General features: G+C 34.5%; 2 protein-coding genes across 2 annotated transcripts; both read right to left on the minus strand.

The window, feature by feature from the left end:
- Positions 1 to 1,352: 1,352 nt before the first annotated feature.
- On the minus strand, positions 1,353 to 4,097 carry LOC105179000 (cytochrome P450 CYP736A12-like). Its single transcript, XM_011102582.2, has 2 exons — positions 2,991 to 4,097; positions 1,353 to 2,097 (listed from the first exon to the last, which is right to left on the minus strand). The coding sequence occupies exons 1-2, from the start codon at positions 3,864 to 3,866 to the stop codon at positions 1,483 to 1,485; spliced, it is 1,491 nt and encodes a 496-aa protein (XP_011100884.1). The 5' UTR covers positions 3,867 to 4,097; the 3' UTR covers positions 1,353 to 1,482.
- Positions 4,098 to 9,560: 5,463 nt separating this feature from the next.
- Positions 9,561 to 12,526, minus strand: LOC105179001 (cytochrome P450 CYP736A12-like). Its single transcript, XM_011102584.2, has 2 exons — positions 11,505 to 12,526; positions 9,561 to 10,421 (listed from the first exon to the last, which is right to left on the minus strand). Exons 1-2 carry the CDS (start codon positions 12,450 to 12,452, stop codon positions 9,807 to 9,809), a joined length of 1,563 nt encoding a protein of 520 aa, XP_011100886.1. The 5' UTR covers positions 12,453 to 12,526; the 3' UTR covers positions 9,561 to 9,806.
- Between the last annotated feature and the right edge of the window lie 7,445 nt (positions 12,527 to 19,971).

Here is a 19,971-nt window from a genome sequence, read left to right on the forward strand (position 1 = left end):
TATCAATATTTTTTCTTTGACCTCCACTTTAGTTTATACTATATATATTATATGTTTAGAAGAAATAATCAACTAAGAATACTATTTTTCTTTCTTTTGTCTATTTTAGTGATTTAAAATTAGTGCTTAAATCGACGTACAACTGAGATAATAATTAAATCACAAAAGATAAGTCAATTAGAGAAACAATTGGATTATTAATTTTTTATTATAATTTATTTTTTTGACAGACAACTCGCTAGCCGCACTTCAAATGTGTAATGAATATATCGGGTGTGTAGTCAACATAAATGTGTGCAAAACGAAGTGCACACAACAATATCGTGGTCGAGGAATGTGCGTTGCAGTCGGCCCACCAGCTCCTCCTCCGACCCTTCTGCATCCAACCAAGCTGCCGAAGCCTGCCAAAAAATGCTGCCATTGCAAGTGCCTATTCCCATGGAAGAAGGACAGACGGTGCCCAACTTATCTTCTGAATTAACAATCAATGCTTAGACTGTTGTTGTGAAAAATAATTCGGGCATGTAAAATTACATGATTTTAACTGTTGTTAGAATGATTTAATTATGAAGTTGAATAATTTCTCTAGGTGTGATTTAATTTCCTTTGCTACGAGAAAACATTTGTACCTTGTGATGGTATTCTTCTTATATCTTGGAAGCAAGCATAAGTTTTAACCAAACTAATGTGATTTTTAGCTAGAGAAATATAATGTGGTAATTTGAATCGATGTTTTGAACGTAAAAGTAGGATGATGAATTTATGTACGTGTTAATTGAAATTTAAGTATCGATTTTTACGTTTTATATGTATGATTTCTTTAAATGTTTTTAATAAGCTTTATTTCTATTATTATATAATATGTATGTTTTTAATAAACTTTATTTCTATAATTAATTAAGATCCAAAATTTTATAATAAGAACCTAGATGTAATTTTGTAATAAGAAGATTTTTTAAATGGAACATCTATACTAGATTCTAACAAAATTAAAGAAGAAATCTACATGCATGATATCAACACAATTAACATTGATGACGCCATTGTTTTTAAAATTAGGGGACTACTTTTGAGAATTTCGTAAGTAATAAGACTAAAAATGTACAACATTACAAGAAAATGGCTCAATAGCTATGAAAAGATTTGATGCTGTTAAACAAGTAAAATTCTTGTTGCAAAATCTATATTACATTCATTAGCAAGTAAATTTCCGTTACTACATTCATTAGCAAGTAAATATTTTATATTAAATAATATAAATTAGCAAAGAGAATTTTACTTATTAATTAGCTCAACTCTATTTTTTTTACGTTGCTATAGACGTATTTTCTTGTAGTGCAACATCTATGATATGGTCCATTGCAAACACCATACCTCTCATTCAAATCAATCCACAAGGTTCTAGCAGATTTGATATATATATGAAACCATTCCATAGGATCTTATTCATAGCATTAGACGCAACCAGACCAAACGTTTCAACTATTTATGTAATCGATAACGGGGAATGGCCATAAGATGCTTAGCTCTGGATGTAACTAAACCAAAATGCTCAGACATGTCCAGATCACTTGGCAGCATACAATTTGGAAGCTCCCAATCAAAGCAATGCACCAGCTGTGCAACCAACAACCGGACCATGGTAAGTCCTAGTTGCAATCCGGGGCAACCCCGTCTTCCAGACCCGAATGGTATTAGCCGAAAATCACGCCCCCTAATGTCTATATTGCTCCCAATGAACCTCTCAGGTTTAAAAGCTTCAGGGTCAGGCCACACGTTAGGATCTCTCCCGATAGCCCATATGTTGACCATGGTTCGTGATCCTTTTGGGATGTGGAAACCATCGATCACACAATCTTGCATCGACTCGTGTGGGACTAACAAGGGCGCAACAGGATGCAGCCGTAACGTCTCCTTCACCACAAAGTCCAAGTATTCAAGTCTGTCGAGATGTGATTCCTCCACCATTTGCTCCAATCCCACCACTGTTTCTAGTTCGTTTTGTAGCTTCTTCATCACTTGTGGGTGCCTGATGAGCTCTGAGAATGCCCATTCTGTTGCTGCTGCTGAAGTGTCCATTCCCGCTATGAGCAAATCCTGACAGACAGAGTATTCTTAAATTTTATACAGTACAAACTCACAAACCCCAAAACCTAGCTAGCTATATATATATATATATATATATAAATATATATGCAGGTTGATGAAAAGAGACTAAACAAAAATGGATTAAAAATAATTTACCCCCAGATGTTACTGATAATGTCAAACAAAAAAGAAAATTCCCTGTGGAAAAAAAAAGTAAAATACCTCCATATGTTAAAGTGATGCAGAAAAATACCTCCCACACAATTAGTGCATTACTCATGCCCTTTTTTGTATTTTTATATTTTTTAATTTAAAACAACATTTATACTTATTTAAAAATCATTAAATCTTAATTATTATAAAGTATTCATGATTTAGATCTCATGAGTAAGATCTACAAAACATATTTCATCATTTAATTTTTTGGACCAAATATCATCTCTACCATTAGGATTGTCAACGGGTAGGATGAGACTCTATACCAAAACCTATAGATTAATTCTAAAATTCAAACCCAAAACTAATGAATATTATTTGACACAAATCCAAATTCATTAAAAATATATAGATCGGGTCTGGATTGGGTCTCCGTCCATCAATATCCATTTCTTTATATATCCAATTTGGACCAAAAAATATATTTATTTTTCTTCGCAAGATGTGTATTTTATATTCATTGTATATCTTAATCTGTAATATTAAGGATTTTGCACCCACTGTTTTCGTAATAGTTGTTAGGTTTTGAAGAAATCACTAAGGGATATTCTCCTCACAATGATGAAGTGATATTGTGTCCAAATCTAGTATTAATTATGGTGGATGGACTTGAGTGTAGGCAAATAGGCGGGCCTTGATGCGGTCAACTAGAAGATGAGATAAATATAGGACCAGGATCAACATACCAAGAGCACGGCCTTGACATTGCGGCGATCGAATTCAAATTCAGCTTCTCCGGACTCCATAATCGCCATCATTATATCCACGAAGTCCTCAGTCTCCTTCTTCTCTTGCTTATTCTGAACATGATCATCGATAATTTTTTCCAGGAACCCGTCGAAAATTTTGCTCAGCCTCTTCATGTTACGATTCATTCCTTGAAGATCAAGAACCCCAATACCCGGAAAATAGTCGGCAAGATTAAATTTCGCAGCAATCGCCACTGTCTCCGAAATCACAGCTTTGAAGCCCTTTTCATCCAAATCCCTGTCAGCATACTTCCTCCCGAATATCATCAGGCAAATCATATCACCACTCAGGCCCGAAACTCTGGCGCTGAGATCCACGATTTCCCCCAGTTCAGAAGCCTGTTTGAGTGAACTAACTAGCAGCGACAGCTCGGCCTTTCTCATGGCCCGGAATTGGTCAATCCGGAGGTTACTCAGCAGCTCCAAGGTGCAAAGTTTTCGCATGTTTCGCCAATACGGGCCGTATGGCAGGAAAACCAGGTCTCTCTGCTCATAACCTATATATTTGGCGGCTTCGTGAGGAGGCCTGCTAGCGAAAACTAGATCGTGGGTCTTGAGGACGAGCTCAGCTCCGGCAGGTGATGATACAACGACAGCAGGCACGAAGCCCAAGCGCAAGCTCATAATCGGGCCATGTTTTCGGGCTAGATGATATAAGTCTTGGTGGGGATTCTTCCCCAGCAGGTGGAAATGGCCTAAAATCGGAAGCCCTCTCGGGCCTGGAGGCAGCCTTTTCTTCTTTGTCGGGCTGAGAAGCTCTTGAAGAAGATAAACCAAAACAATCACTGATACTGCTGCCAACATCCAGGCCATTTTTAGTACGTAATTGTTTTCTTTGTAGGGTTTGAAATTTTCCAGCTGGATCTGATGAAGAAATAACTAAAAGCTCTGGTTTCTGCTTCAGAAACTTATGTATAACGAAGAAGTATCTCGATTTTGGCAGCCACCAAATCTGAAAACTGCAGCAAGATGACGATATTAAGGCCACAAAAGAACAAAGCCGACGTGGGTATTTTTGTGGAATAGAGCCCACCATATATATATTTATTGGAACTATTGGATCGATATTGTAGAATATGTTTTGAAATAATTTTTCCACCACCATTTTCCACTAGATTTAATATACTTTTTGGAATGGTTCCTACGTTTTTTAGTCATTAATTTTGGAATGGTATTTATTTTGTTTAATCACATTCACAAATCCTGCAAAAGTCCATTTCTAATTTATATTTTTGTTTATTTTTTAATTTTGATATAATAATTAATTAATAAAGTTAATTATTTTGTTTTATGTTAATTAATTAATTAACAGTGAATTATAGAATGCAATTAATATTAAAAAATGAAATAAATATTATATTAATACAAACATTGTATGTTTACAAATATATACATAAAGATGTTTTAATCTACATCTCGGTGGTATTAAACCTCATTGGCTAGCCACATCGGCCTAGTTAGGTGAGCCTTGGCAAAGGCAAATCGCTTTCGAATGAATTTGCCCACCCACATATGAAATTCTTAAAATAGTCCTAAAATTGAGAAGACTAGACACATAGTCCTCTGTTCTACGGAATTTGTGGGACCAAATGTGTAAAAATTTTCAATTTTGGGACTATTTTGAAAATATCACAATATATGAAACTAAATATTTCGAGTTTTTTCTATTTTAAAAATTCTATAAAATAGAAGACTAAAAATATTGGAACTCTTACCTTATAAAACTAAGAATGTAATTTTACTCTAATGAACATTTAAAATAAAGGTTTGCAAACACCTACTAAATACTATTGAAATTATTGAAGTTATCAATTTGTTGTTATATGATATTTTCGTTTCCAAATTCTCAACGTCTCGAAAAAGGCAACAGGTCACGTGTACGCAACATTTCGATTCTATGTATGAATATTTTATGTTGACTAAGAGTAAAAGGGCTGATAATGTTTTCTCGAAATGTGCGAAAGTATTGTTGAAAATAATTGATATTTTACATCGTGATAATTGTGGTTTAAAGTTTTGATTATAATTGATAGGTTTGTTAAGTATAATAATAATCTTAAAAGTAACTTTATATATTATTAAAAAAATAGGTAATTAGATACGAATCTCTTATTATAATTTAAAATAATTAATTATAACTTCCCTACTTATCATGATTTTTTATAATTAACTTTAGTAATTTTTTTTCTTATTTATTTTATTAATATCTACAAGAAACTATTAATAAAATCGATATACTACTGCATCAAAAATTATTCATTTACACTTTATACACTTTCTTTAAAAATTAATGTCGAGATATCACACACGGAACTTCAATGGGATATGATCTAACGTACCAAAGGAATGAGACGGACCCCAACTTTCATGTGATCTGGGATGTGGACAGTCAAGAGAAAAAAAAAATATAATAATAAGATTATTAAAAATTTTATAAATCCTAAAAACTTTGACTTCAGTAATTAATTAATATAACAAGCATTTATTTTCATAAATTGAGGTTTTTCACAAGCACATCTGACATATTTTCTCAAGTTATTCCAAATATGTTATTATCAAGGAATTAATAATCTCTCTTCTACTACTCGAGACAATAGTGAGTTAGAATTTATAAAAAAAATCTACGAAAACAGATAAATTATGTCTACGTATCTCTACTTATCATTCAATTAACAAAAAAATTACTCTTCCCACTATATAGAATCCCTTCTCAGTTCATCACTAAATTAAATTAATCTAAAAGGTGATCAATATTCCAAATTAATTCAAAAAATTCAATAAATTATTTCAATGCGGCTTCCCAACAGTACCGTGCCTCTTTTAAAGAAAACAGGAGACACCTGAGCAAGAAAAATAATAGAAAGACCATGAAACTAACACTAAGAAAATTATTATTTTTTAATTACGATCAAAATAAAAAATTGTGATGAATATTAATTAATTATTATTACTCAACGACTATTGATCATTGTTTATGCATATGAGATCAAAACATTAGGCACATTTTAAATTTCGGCATACAAAATGAACTGTAAATTATGTAATGAGATTGCTATTTTGAATTTAATAAATAATTCACATGTTATTAAAAGAACCTGTGTTCATTTAATAACATAAAAATGAATGTCAAATTTGAATTAATTGATTTATTTCTGTAATTATTGATAAATTATCCGCATTCTATTTGATTTTTTTAGAAAAGGAAATTGTTGAAAAATTTAATTTCAATGTCATAATTAAATTTATTTTTGAACTTTATTTTTGGTGAATAAAAATATAAAAATAGTATAATGATATGAAATTATATAAGCTTAAGAATTTTATATATAAAATAATAGGTTGGTATTTGGTCTGATTAATTCGATAAACCAAAATTAAATACTGAGTTGACAAAAGACCAATTTCGATTTTGATAGATACCAAAATTTCAAATTTGATTCAATTTAATTAATGCTAAGTTGTGAAGATTGATTTGAAGAAGTCAAGGATAACCTGATTCAACTTAGAAATCCCAAGTTGAGTTGGAGAAGGATAACTCGATTCAATTTAGAAATCCCAAGTTGAGTTGGAGAAGGATAACCCGATTCAACTTAGAAATCCCAAGTTGAGTTGGAGAAGGATAAGTCATGGCTATATATACTACTCTTATTAGCATTGTTTTGTAGAGTAGAGTAGAGAGAAAAACATATAGGTTCTCTGTATAATCGAGAGAAAGAGTTGAGACGAGAGTGAGTGTTGTCTTCACGTGTGGTGAAGACTTACATACTAGTGTGTGTGCGTTGTACTCCTCAATTTTCCTCCTCTTTGAGTATTTTCTCCTGGCTTGGTATCGCCCCCAGAAGTAGGATTTATATCCAAACTGGGTTAACAAATTCGTATGTCTTTTATCGCCTTCATATTCCAACCTGTTGTCCATCTTAATCCGATCCATTTCCTAACAACTGGTATCAAGAGCCTGGTTCAAGGAGTTAAGATGGAGGGAAAGTTTCCAGTCGAACGGTTCAATGGTTCCGACTTTGGGTTTTGGCGTATGCAGATGGAGGCCTACCTGTACGGGAAGGACCTATACGAACCACTTGCAGAGAAGTCCGAGAAGACGAGTGATGAAGAATGGAAGGTGCTCGATCGAAAGGCGATGAGCGCAATAATCCTGTCGCTCTCTCGAAATGTCGCCTATCATGTGAAGGGAGCGAAGAGCACGAAGGAAGTCCTACAGACTCTTGCCGATATGTACGAGAAACCCTCAGCAATGAACAAGGTTATGCTGATGAAAAAACTATTCAGGTTGCAGATGGAGGAGAGGAAGTCGGTGGCCGATCACCTCAATGACTTCAACCAACTCACGACACAGCTGGCGTCTGTGGATATCGTGTTTGACGATGAGGTAAAAGCGTTAATTTTGCTTTCATCTTTACCTGACAGTTGGGATGTGGTTGTTACTTCAGTGAGCACTTCGTCTGGGAAGGAGAAGATGAAGTTCGACAACATCAGAGACATGATGTTGAACGAGGAAACCCGTAGAAAGCAAACGGGTGGATCATCTGGCTCTGCGCTACATACAGAGTCCAGAGGGAGACCTGACACACGGGGTAAATACCGTGGAAGGTCAAGGTCAAGGTCCAGGGGGAAGAACAAGGGCAAGAAGGAGATGGTGTGCTGGAACTGCGAGAAGCCCGGACACATGAAAAGCGAATGTCGAGCGCCAAAGAAGGAAAAGGAGGGCCGAACAGCGAATGCCGCGACGGAGGAGATCACGGATGCACTCTTGTTGAGTGTGAGCAGTTCTTCCGATGATTGGGTTGTGGATTCAGGGGCCTCATTCCACTACTCATGCAGCAAAGACATCATGGAGCCATACACCTCAGGTGATTTTGGCTTAGTTTATCTTGCAGATAACAAACCCCTCAAGATTGTAGGAAAGGGAGATGTGCGGATCAAATCAACGAATGGGTCATGCTGGACCCTACATGATGTGAGACACATACCACGACTGAGACCGTGTAATTCAAGAATTCGATGATCATCAAGAAGAACTAAGATCAAATCTTCCGTCGGACAGAGAAATTCCTTTAACCAAGATACATTTAATTTCACAATTGCTTTAAAAAATCAAGAACCCTAAATCAAGAAACTTTACAAAAAAAAAAAAAAAAAAAAAACGAAAGAAAACACTTGCTTTGAGTTGATGACTTTCAAGAGATCCTTACCTAAACAAAGAAGAAACCGAGGCTGGAGGCGGAGGAATGCAACAGACGATGATCAGAAAGTCAGAAATAATGAATAAATTTTGTTTTTCCTTGTTATTTTTCTAATGCATTTTCATCGAATTTTCCATATTTATAGTGTGTTAGTATGTGTTTGTATTATATAACGGTAACAAAATGTGGACTTTTATAACCCTATTTTACTTTCAATTGGGCCGGGCCGATTGATCTCTTTTAAACTAAGGTTCACTAACAAATAAATATTGGGCCTTAATGGATAAAGTGAGTTTGCCATATTTGGGCCTCTGTTTATTATTTGGCATTTGTAAAATTATAATTATTCAGTGGTAAAAATTTATATAAATTCCTCTGAAGTATAATATATTAACACTTTTTTAAACAGATGTATCAATAATTTTATAAATAACAGAATGTGTAAATACATTTGAACTTAATTTCAACAAATGTTAATATAAATCACCCATATATATAAAAATAAAAAAAAATTATTTCGGTAATCGAACAAAAAAATCCCTATATATAGAATTCATAATTGTGTTATTCTCCACTACTTTGAACTTATGAAATATTATTATCACTAATATTATTGGTTGATTCTATACTTATCATATCACGTTTTTTATTTCTCCATTACTTTATGTAAATATAATTAGAATTATTATATTTTTTTTATTTAGAATAAACACTACTCAAAGTTTATGATTTTTATATTGAGTATAGAATCTGTATAAAGTCCATAAATTTATAATTTTTATATATTTTACATAATTGGTAAAAAATTTACATAATATTTGCTTGTGTTGTTATATATTTAATATTTTAAAAAATTAATTATCAATACAAATTTAAAATTTTACATTATATACTATAAAATATGCAAATTTATAATATCATTAATATAATATTTTGTATTTTTTAAGTAATTATATGATATACTTTTATTATGTGGACATATAATTGAATAAAAATTTATAAATTATATTACATACTTTTTCTATAGTATTGTAGGATTATGTATTGACACATATGTACATGTACTTTTTTAACGTAATTTATTTAATTTATAAAATATATTTTCATATATTGAGCTTGTAAGTATTTTCTGTGTTCTATACACTTTATAAAAAAATATAAAGAGTATATTTTAAATAAAATGTGACCAATATTTTAAATCACTAAAAATAATTTGGAGGAGATATATTAACAAAGCATATTTTAGAAATTAAAATAAAATGTATACAATGCTTTATATTCATATTGCAAGCATTCATTCGGAAAGAGATTAAAATGAGAAACTTGTATATGGATATCACATATACCAAAATTTATACACAAGAAAATATTGTCTGCCTCATTAGGGATAAGTATCTGCACAAAAATGATGAAGAATAATTACAAAAACTTGCTGGCTAAGGTTTCTTGTATTGTGAAACAAACATTAAGCTTTGGATGGCACGACGAGCTATATCATTTGGTGCTTCCAATTTCATAGAGTAGTCCTTACTGTTTCCTGGAATCAAACCTTCAATTATTTAAGCAATCGGTAACTGGGAATGGCCACAAGATGCTTAGCTCTTGCAACCGTTAAACCAAAGTGCTCAGACATGTCCAAATCACTTGGTTGCATACCATTTGGAAGCTGCCAATCAAAGCAATGCACCAGTTGTGAAAGCACCAATTGAACCATCGTGAGCCCTAGTTGCAATCCAGGGCAACTCCTTCTGCCAGACCCGAATGGTAAGAGTTGGAAATCACGTCCCCTTAGATCTATATTGCTCCCAATAAACCTTTCGGGTTTGAAAACTTCAGGGTCAGGCCACACGTTAGGATCTCTCCCAATGGCCCAAACGTTGACTATGGCTCGTGATCCTTTTGGTATGTGGTAACCATCGATCACACAGTCTTCCATCGACTCATGTGGGATTAACAAGGGGCCAACAGGATGGAGTCTTAGCGTCTCCTTCACCACAAAGTCCAAGTATTCGAGTCCATGAAGATGTGATTCCTCCACCATTTGATCCATTCCGACCACTGTTTCAAGTTCTTTCTGTAGCTTTTTCATTACTCGTGGGTGCCTGATGAGTTCCGCGAGTGCCCATTCTATTGCTGATGTTGAAGTGTCTATTCCCGCTATGAGTATATCCTGACACAAAAACAATTTCTTTGTGTTGTAGCATAACAATAAGCAAACACAACTTTAAATTAAAACATGAAACACAAAATTTAGATAGTTCGATCTTCTGTAATTTTAATACAAGTTATATGAAAAATTCATAAATTAGGTTGAGAAAATGAGAAAGATGTTTGTCCCATATAGGAGAATGATGGGAATCGATAAGTATATGAGGCATTGTGCGGGTGAGTTTTATACACTTATATTTTCTTCTCCGACATAAGAAGTTTATTAGACAAATGAACTTTTTATATTAAGTTCAAGTCCAACTGCGACGTCACGTGTCCTGCACATGGCAATTATTTTTTGATGAAAAGTGCTTTCGGGTTCTAGCTAAATGTGTCAAAACATTCCAATTTTTGGAGCTAAAAGTTTAGACCATCATATTATGTAGGATCAAAAAATGCAAATTTGCCCTAAATATTTTTGTCGTATAGGATACGGGATTCTACACTTTTGGTATCAGTTATAATATTTAAATTTTTTCTACACATTTAGTTCCAAAAAGTCACGTTTCATAAAAAAAAACAACAATTAGGTATAGGATACGTGATTTTGCCATTTAAATGTGTAAAAATGTTCAAATTTTTAACCATTTTAAAATTTGCATCAAATAAATAACCAAAAATATAGAATCCCTTGTCACGTACCATGAAAATTGCAATTTGCCTAGAAATTCAGTTTGTATTATAAATGGAGTCATATCATTTCATGAAATAAAAAGAGAAAGCCTTTTTTCTCTCACAAACGATTATTATGACATTGCAATATCAATTTTATTATTATACCAATAATACCTTTATATTAATTTTCTATTTTTTCTTTGTTACTCTCTTTCTTTCTTTGTTTTTTTCCTTTTTAAAAAAAAAAAAATATATATATATATATATTCATAACATATTTTAAAACATACAATGTTATTTATTATACACACAGGAAAGCGTACCATACGAACTAATTTCATAAAATGCAAGGCTCTCAACACTTTGGTATGCGATCAATAGAACATAGTGAATATGGAAATTGTCGTTAGAACATAATCAAACTAGGTACCAAAAGCACGGCCTTGACATGGCGGCGATCAAATTGGAATTCCGCGTTTCCAGACTCCATAATCTCCATCATCGTATCGACAAAGTCCTTAGTCTGCTTCTTCTTTTGCTTGTTCTTAACATGATCATCAATGAGTTTCTCGAGGAACCGATCGAAAGTCTTGCTCAGGCTCTTCATTTTACGGTTCATTCCCTGCAAATCAAAAAACCCAACATATGGAAAATAGTCAGCAAGATTAAATTTCCCAGCAAACTCTAGTGCCTCCATTATCAGAGTCTTAAAACCCTTCTCATGATCCAAATCCTTGTCAGCGTACTTCCTCCGGAATACCATCAGGCAAGTCACATCCCCAATCAGGCCTGAAACCCTGGCGCTGAGATCTACAATTTCCCTCATTTCAGCAGCCCGTTTGAGTGAACTGACCAGCAGTTCCAGCTCTACCTTTCTCATGGCCCCGAATTCGTTGATCCTGCGGTTACTCAGTAGCTCCAAGGTGCAGAGTTTTCGCATGTTTCGCCAATACGGGCCGTATTGCCCGAAAGCCAGATCTTTCTGTTCATACATTATATATTTGGAGGCTTCATTCCGAGGCCTGTTGGCAAAAACTAGATCATGGGTCTTGAGGACGAGCTCGGCTCCGGCAGGTGATGATACAACGACAGTGGGCACGAACCCAAGGCGCAAACCCATAATCGGGCCATGTTTCTGGGCTAGATGATACAAGTTTTGGTGGGGATTCTTTCCCAGCAGGTGCAAATGGCCTAAAATCGGAAGCCCTCTCGGGCCTGGAGGCAGCCTTTTTTTCTCTGTCAGGCTGAGCAGTTCTTGAAGGAGATAAACCAAAACAATCACCGATAGTGCTGCCCACATCCAGGCCATTTTTAGTATGTAGATATTTTCTTTTTGGGGGTTGAATTTTTCAAATTGAAGCTCTGGTTCTGCAAGCATTAGAATTTATGATGAAGACACACCTGCTTTATAGAACAGAACTATGATGACGATTTTTAGGCCTGAAGTTAGAAGAGCATAAAGCTGGCGTGGACGTTCTCCAAACTTGTCTCATGCAATTATTGAAGTTAAGTGACAAATTGGCCAGAAACCTTAGACATGGAATTTGGGTTTCTTATCACAAGTTGTGTTCGTATGCAGTTTGTGTGAGCATTTAAAAAAAAAAATTAGTGTAAAATGATAAAAATAATTATAAATTATAATAAATGTGAAGTTGATAAAGAAATGTATTGGAGTAGTGGACAGTCAAGAGAAAAAAAAAATATAATAGTAAAATTATTAAAAATTTTATAAATCCTAAAAACTTTGACTTCACTAATTAATTCATTTAACAAGTATTTATTTTCATAAATTGAGGTTTTTCACAAGCAAATCTGCATATTTTCTCAAGTTATTCCAAATATGTTATTATCAAGGAATTAATAATCTCTCTCTTTTATTACTCGAGACAATAGTGAGTTAGAATCTATAAAAAAATCTACTAAATTAGATAAATTATGTATATCTATCTCTACTTATCATTCATAAAAATTACTCTTCCCACTATATAGAATCCCTTCTCAGTTCATTACTAAATTAAATTAATCTAAAAGGTGATCAAGATTCCAAATCATAAAAAAATGCACAAATAACTCATGAAAATATAAAAATAAAGTTGTAAATTAATTCAAAAAATTCAATAAATTATTTCAATTCGGCTTCCCAACAGTGCCGTGTCTCTTTTAAAGAAAACAGGAGACACCTGAGCAAGAAAAATAATAGCAAGACCATGAAACTAACACTAAGAAAATTATTATTTTTAATTATGATCAAAATAAAAAATTGTGATGAATATTAATTAATTATTATTACTCAACGACTATTGATCATTGTTTATGCAGATGAGATCAAAACATTAGTCACATTTAAAATTTCGGCATACAAAATGAACTGTAAATTATGTAATGAGATTGCTATTTTGAATTTAATAAGTAATTCACATGTTATTTAAAAAGAACCTGTGTTCATTTAATAATATAAAAATGAATGTCAAATTGAATTAATCGATTTATTTCTGTAATTATTGATAAATTATCCGCATTCTAATTGATTTTTTTAGAAAAGGAAATTGTTGAAAAATTTAATTTCAATGTCATAATTAAATTTATTTTTGAACTTTATTTTTGTTGAATGAAAATATAAAAATAGTATAATGATATGTAATAGATATGAAACTATATAAGCTTAAGAATTTTATATATAAAATAATAGGTTGGTATTTGGTCTGATTCGATAAACCAAAATTAAATACTAAGTTGACAAAAGACCAATTTCGATTTTGATAGAAACCAAAATTTCAAATTTGATTCAATTTAATTAATTCATCAAACTGCGAATATCTTTACGAAATTAACGTGCAACCTACATAGCCGCCAAAAGTAATGACCTCATAATGATAATTAGGGAAAAAAAAGTTTGTATTTGCGTACGCAACTTAGTTCTTTTGTGATTTTAATTTTATTATTTTTTATTTTTTATATTATATTCCATAATTCGCTGGAAGAAAAATATATATTTACAATTTTAGTGCCAAATCTTAATTTTGTTAATCTTTTTATGAAAACATCATAAATTTAATGCTTGTAGGTACGTTGCAAGTTATGAGATACAATGTGGTGATATAAATTAATATTATTAAAAAAAACTCATCTTATAGAACGTAAAGTACAACTTTTTCAAAAATTAAGTTTGAGGTGGTTCATAAGTCATCGCTGGTAAGCCATATCCCTATAACCCTATTAAGTTGTTCTAACATGACATATTATATATCATACTCCATAATTCAAGAATTAATTTATGGGTTAATTATATTTTGTCATTCGAATTATAATTATTTTTATATTTTGATACTTATTTTTTTGGTATTAATTTACAATTATAATTTTATGATTTTTTGCACTTTTGCCCTTTATAACTATTTTTTAATCAAGTTTTTTATCAAAAAAATATAACATACATGTGATATTTAAGGGTTATGTAAGGAAAAATAAATGTCAATTTATTATGTCAGCAAGGTCTTCAATCGTGCAGAAGGACGATACACTCTCATCGAAAAAATCGCCCTTGCATTGGTCACTACAGCTAGAAGGCCACGTCCATACTTCCTCTCACATCCCATCGGAGGGAAAACCAATCTACCTTTGAAACAAACGTTGGGTATCCAGACACCTCAGGACAATTGGTGAAATGGGGGGTAGAATTAAGCGAGTACGATATCTACCTCAAACTACCATCAAAGACCAAGCCCTAGCCGATTTCATCTCTAAGATGACAGGGACATCTGAAGAAGGCACCTCTCAAGCCGAAAAATAGCTGTTGCTTATAGACGAGTCGTCCACTATTCAAGGTAGCAGTGTAGGCATAATCCTCACCTCACTCCAAGAAGAAGATTTGGAGTTTGCTGTCAAATTTGGATTCAAAGCCTCCAACAACGAGGCTGAATATGAGGCACTCGTAACATGACTTAGGATGGCACATGTTGTGGAAGCCAGACATGTGATAGCTTATTCAGACTTCCAGTTGATAGTGAAACCAAGTGGAAAGCTCTTACGAAGCTAAAGAGGAAAACATGATTTAGTATTTAAAGCATATAGTGAAATTCAAAAGGGGATTTCAGAGCTTTCAAATTGTTCAAATTCCAAGAGAGAAAAACATCAAAATCGACTGTCTCTCCAAATTAGCTAGCGCTTTAGAAGATTGCATAATAAGGCACATCACTATACAATATCTCCCTCAACCAAGAGCTCCAATTTGTATTCAATCCTCCTCAGAAGATTGGAAGACCCCCTTCATCCAATGGTTGAAAGAGGGACACCGTCCAAACAATAGGTAGGAGGCTGCTAGGCTTAAGCCCGAACTACCCGTTTTCAACTACAAAGAGGGATCCATTACAAAAAATCTTTAACACATCCTCTACTCCGATGTTTATCCCAGTTAGAAGGGATGCATATCCTAAAAGAAATACATAGTGGCTGTTGTGGAGCACATACGCACACTTGGGTGCTCGCCAACAAGGCATTACAGCCAGGATACTTCTAGCCTTCCATGAAACAAAATGCAAAACAGCTGGTGATCAAATGCGAGAAATGTCAAAAGCATACATCCCTCATACATCAGCCTGCGGAGCCCCGTACAATCGTGTTATCACCCTATCCTTTTGCACAATGGTGGATAGACATCATGGGACCATTCCTCTAGCAATTGGTCATGCATCATACATCAGCCTGCGGAGCCCCTTACAACCATTCTATCACCCTGTCTTTTTGCACAGTAGGGGATAGACATCATGGGGTCATTCCCTCTGGCACATGGTCAAAGAAAATTCCTTCTGGTAGCTATCGATTACTTCACCAAATAGGTGGAAACTGAGCCACTCGCTCGCATCACAGAAACGGAGATGATGAAATTTATATGGAACGACATCATTTTTCATTTTGCGCTCCCTTGCGAAATAATCATAGACAATGACCAGCAATTCCAAGGCCATAAAATACAAGACTGGTTTTAAGGCCTTACGTATCAAGCAGAGATTTACATCAGTGGCACATCCCCAGGCTAATGGACAAGTAGAGGTCACCAACAGAATCCTTGTCCAAGGAATCAAAAAATAATTAGAACGTATTAGTGGAAATTGAACAGAAGACTTAACTAGTGTCCTTTGGGCATATCGCACAACCCTTCAAGAATCCACAGGAGAAAGCCCCTTCACCATGGTATACGGGACTGAGGCAATTATCCCATTATAGTTGGGGGTACCCTCCCACAAAATACTACATTTCTCCGAAAGAAAACTTGGACCTCATCGAAGAATTAAAGGAAAGAGCTTTCATTCGTATCCAAAGATACAAGAGTACCATGATCAACACCCATAATACAAGGGTAAGGACGCAGAGTTTCCAAGTAGGTGACTTTGTATTACAAAGAGTGGACACACTGAAACCAGTGGGAAAGCTGGACCCTACTTGGGAAGGACCCTTCAAGGTTTAGGACGAGGGGCTTATGAGCTTCAAGAATTTGAAGGGAGGCCACTATCACGCCTCTGGAATATTCACAACCTCAAGAGGTACTTTGCGTGAAGCAGGGTGCCCCCCTCATAAGCAAGGTATCTTCCAATAAGTCCTCCTGAAGGATTTTCTTTTTTCCCCAAAAAACAGCCTATGCCTAGGCGGGGGGTTTGGCGAATCCCTACCTGTTTATTACCTAAAAAAAATATAGTGTGTACAATTGAAAAACGGTAAACAAGGAGTACTTACTCCATTTATAGTCAAAATTTCTAATATATTTGCAATATCAATGAGTAATACTAAATTTTCAAGGTCTATCTAAGCCTAGGAAACAAAAAGAACTTTTCCAATAGGCTTGCCCATCCCTCTATACGGTGGTCGGACCTGCTGTGTAGTGCGCCCCGCCAATCTCTCCCCCAATACCCGATATGAAAACAATCCCAAAGCGTCACACAAGCTCACCGACGAAGGTAGGGAATACCCAATTTATCAAGTTGGACAATGCCTCGCAATACTCCCTTAATGTCCTCCTCACACATAACCCGAGTCAATTGTCAAGAAGCGCCATCCTTCGCAAGATGATCAGCCGCACCATTAGCCTCTCGAAAAATATATCGTACGTCCGATCCTAATTCCTGTTGGAGCTGCACAATCCACATGATCAAATGCTTTACCTCCCAAATCCCAGACTCTCGTGACTGTAAGAGTTGGAGAACTACCGTAGCGTCCACCTCAACTACTAAGGGGGCTAAATCTTGTGTTCGGGCAAGCTCTAAACCACGCCAGACAGCAGTAAGCTCTGAAACCACACTAGTGATTGTGCTCAAAGCAAACTGGTATGCTAGTTGCACCTATCCAACTATATCCCGAATAATGTCTGCCACTGTTGCCGGCCTAGGGTTCCCGAGCGAGAACCCATCCGAGTTAAGCTTGAACTATGCCGGAGAGGGGCTACTAGTGGGAAGATATTCGAGTGGTTTCTCCTCGGCGGCAACTTTTTACAGATATATGGCTCCGTTCCTTGTGGCCAACGACGTCCGTCTTCTTGTGGCGGCTTTTCCGGGACTAGATTCCAGTGGATGCATGCATGAAGTAGAAGGGCTTTAGTTTCCCATCTAAATGTCAATGTTGCAAGGCAGAGGAGACCATTTCTTATCTATTTGTTGAAGGTGCAGTAGTGTGGGATGTGTGGCAGCACTTTGCTAATATCTTTGGGCTTACGCTTTGTGAAATGAGGGACCTGCTTCGTATGGTGCACTTCTGGCGTTACTCCATCCCGTTTCACTCGAATTTACATATTCGCACTTTGGTACTATTTCCGATCCTATGGTCTACATGGACACAATAGGATGCTGCAAAATATCATGGGGTACAATTTACGGCCACAAGCATCATATTTGAGGTTCAGCGCCATTTCCGCACACTGTATGCGCATGGATCTTGACGAGCATACAGTGGAAGGGTGATTTGCACCGGGAATTGACTATGGGCTTCTGTTTCAAACGGATGGTACCTCGGGCACCTAGAGTGGATGGCATGTGAACTAATTAAACAGTTTAATTTTGTGGTGTTTGATATATATATATATATATATATAATTTTGTGGATGAAAAGTTAATTGAACTTTTTGTGATAATAAGATTACGTATATATATTCAGAGTGACTGAATTATGTGTATATTTACATATACATATGAATAAGTTTACTTTAAATATAATATTTAGGAAAATATGTATAATCGTAGTACAGTTAGAGGATGCTGCAGAATACCTACAAAAAAGGATTAGAATTTCGACGTTCCACTCTATGTGCGAATTGGAATGAAAAACAAACCAATTATGTAAGAATAATACTTGTAAAGCGTATATCAACTGATGAGCATGAAAGTAGCAAGTGTATAAAGTGAATTCTGTTGTGTACGCTTGTGTCCTGATGGTAACTGTCAGGAAGGGCATAGATCCATGTGGCTTGATTATTAAGCTAGCCAATAGTCCACTTTAACAATCGTTGTGCTATATCAAGCGATCCAACAATCCGCTTTAATGACCATTAACCCTTTGTAAATACTAATAGGCACCATTAAACGTGGCATGTCTGCATAAGCATTTATAATGTTAGGATCCGACTGATCGGTTCCAGAACCCTATATAAGGGGTTTTAGCTGTATTCTGACTTTATTATTAAGTTAAGCTAATACTAGGAGGTTTAGTTGTGGGCTGAATCTCCAATCATGAACCCCATTTTTAGTTGAACTCTTTACAACCTCCATCCATATCAAACAGTTTCAGTTTCATCCACTAACAAGAGGGCAAGTTTTGATGATCATCAATATTTTTATTTCAAGACTATATCCCCAATTACCTTCTCAAAAATAATTTAAGTATTATAATTATATTATGATAATTAATAAGATCAACAGAGAGTACATACATATATATTTTCTTGTGAGATATTTCTTTTCTCAGGTTACAGGATTTATTTATTTTTAGGGATAATTACACTTTCTTCTCTGAGTTTTGGTGTAATTACAGGTAAATTTTTTGTAATTTGAAAAATTACATTTGATATACTTGAGGTTTGCTTCAGTCTAACAAATAGGTCAATTCGTATTCAGAATTCACTGAATCTGCTGATATTAATCAAAACAATATTGAATGAAAATCGATATTTACCTACTATTGACTTATTGCAGGTCTAATAATTTTTTTCGGACTAAACTACCCTTATAACGATGAAGAAATACCTCCCCACATGCGTTAACGCGTGAAGACGTATGAAGATAATTATAAAAAGATTGATTCAATCTGCAATAAGTCAGTAATAAGCCAATCGAGAGTAATTATAATTATTTTAAATTTTTTTATTAATATTATAAATTTGGTGATTTTTTTACTGAAGGAGGGACTTATTTGTTAGATGAAAATAAATTTCAAGGGTACTAGATGTAATATTCCATAGTATAAGGAATTCACGTGTAATTCACCGAACCTCATAAGAGGAGAGTGTATTATTCCTTATTTTTATACTTATGCACCCAACTCACGCATACCCAATATTTAAATATATTTTTTTTATATTAAAATATTATGATCGAACCATTGAACTGTACTTGAAAACTAGAATCAAAATATGTTGATATGTATATATATATATATGTACATTTACGCATACAAAACATGCATATATTAAAATTCGAATACAAGAACATTCATATAAAGATCTTGTGCCTGAACTATTACATTGTCCCGGGAACAGGGTGACATTACGTTTGATTGGTACAAAATTAAGTGTTGTACATAGCAAATCGAAAGTTGTACCATGCATAGATGAGTGTGACTCACGGCCTCCTCCTAGCGAGAATTAGCGTAGTGTTCACGCGCGTGATGTACACGCCATATAAATATGCAAAGCCATA

Source organism: Sesamum indicum, unplaced genomic scaffold, assembly GCF_000512975.1.
Source record: "Sesamum indicum cultivar Zhongzhi No. 13 unplaced genomic scaffold, S_indicum_v1.0 scaffold00120, whole genome shotgun sequence".
Classification (NCBI taxonomy): domain Eukaryota; kingdom Viridiplantae; phylum Streptophyta; class Magnoliopsida; order Lamiales; family Pedaliaceae; genus Sesamum; species Sesamum indicum.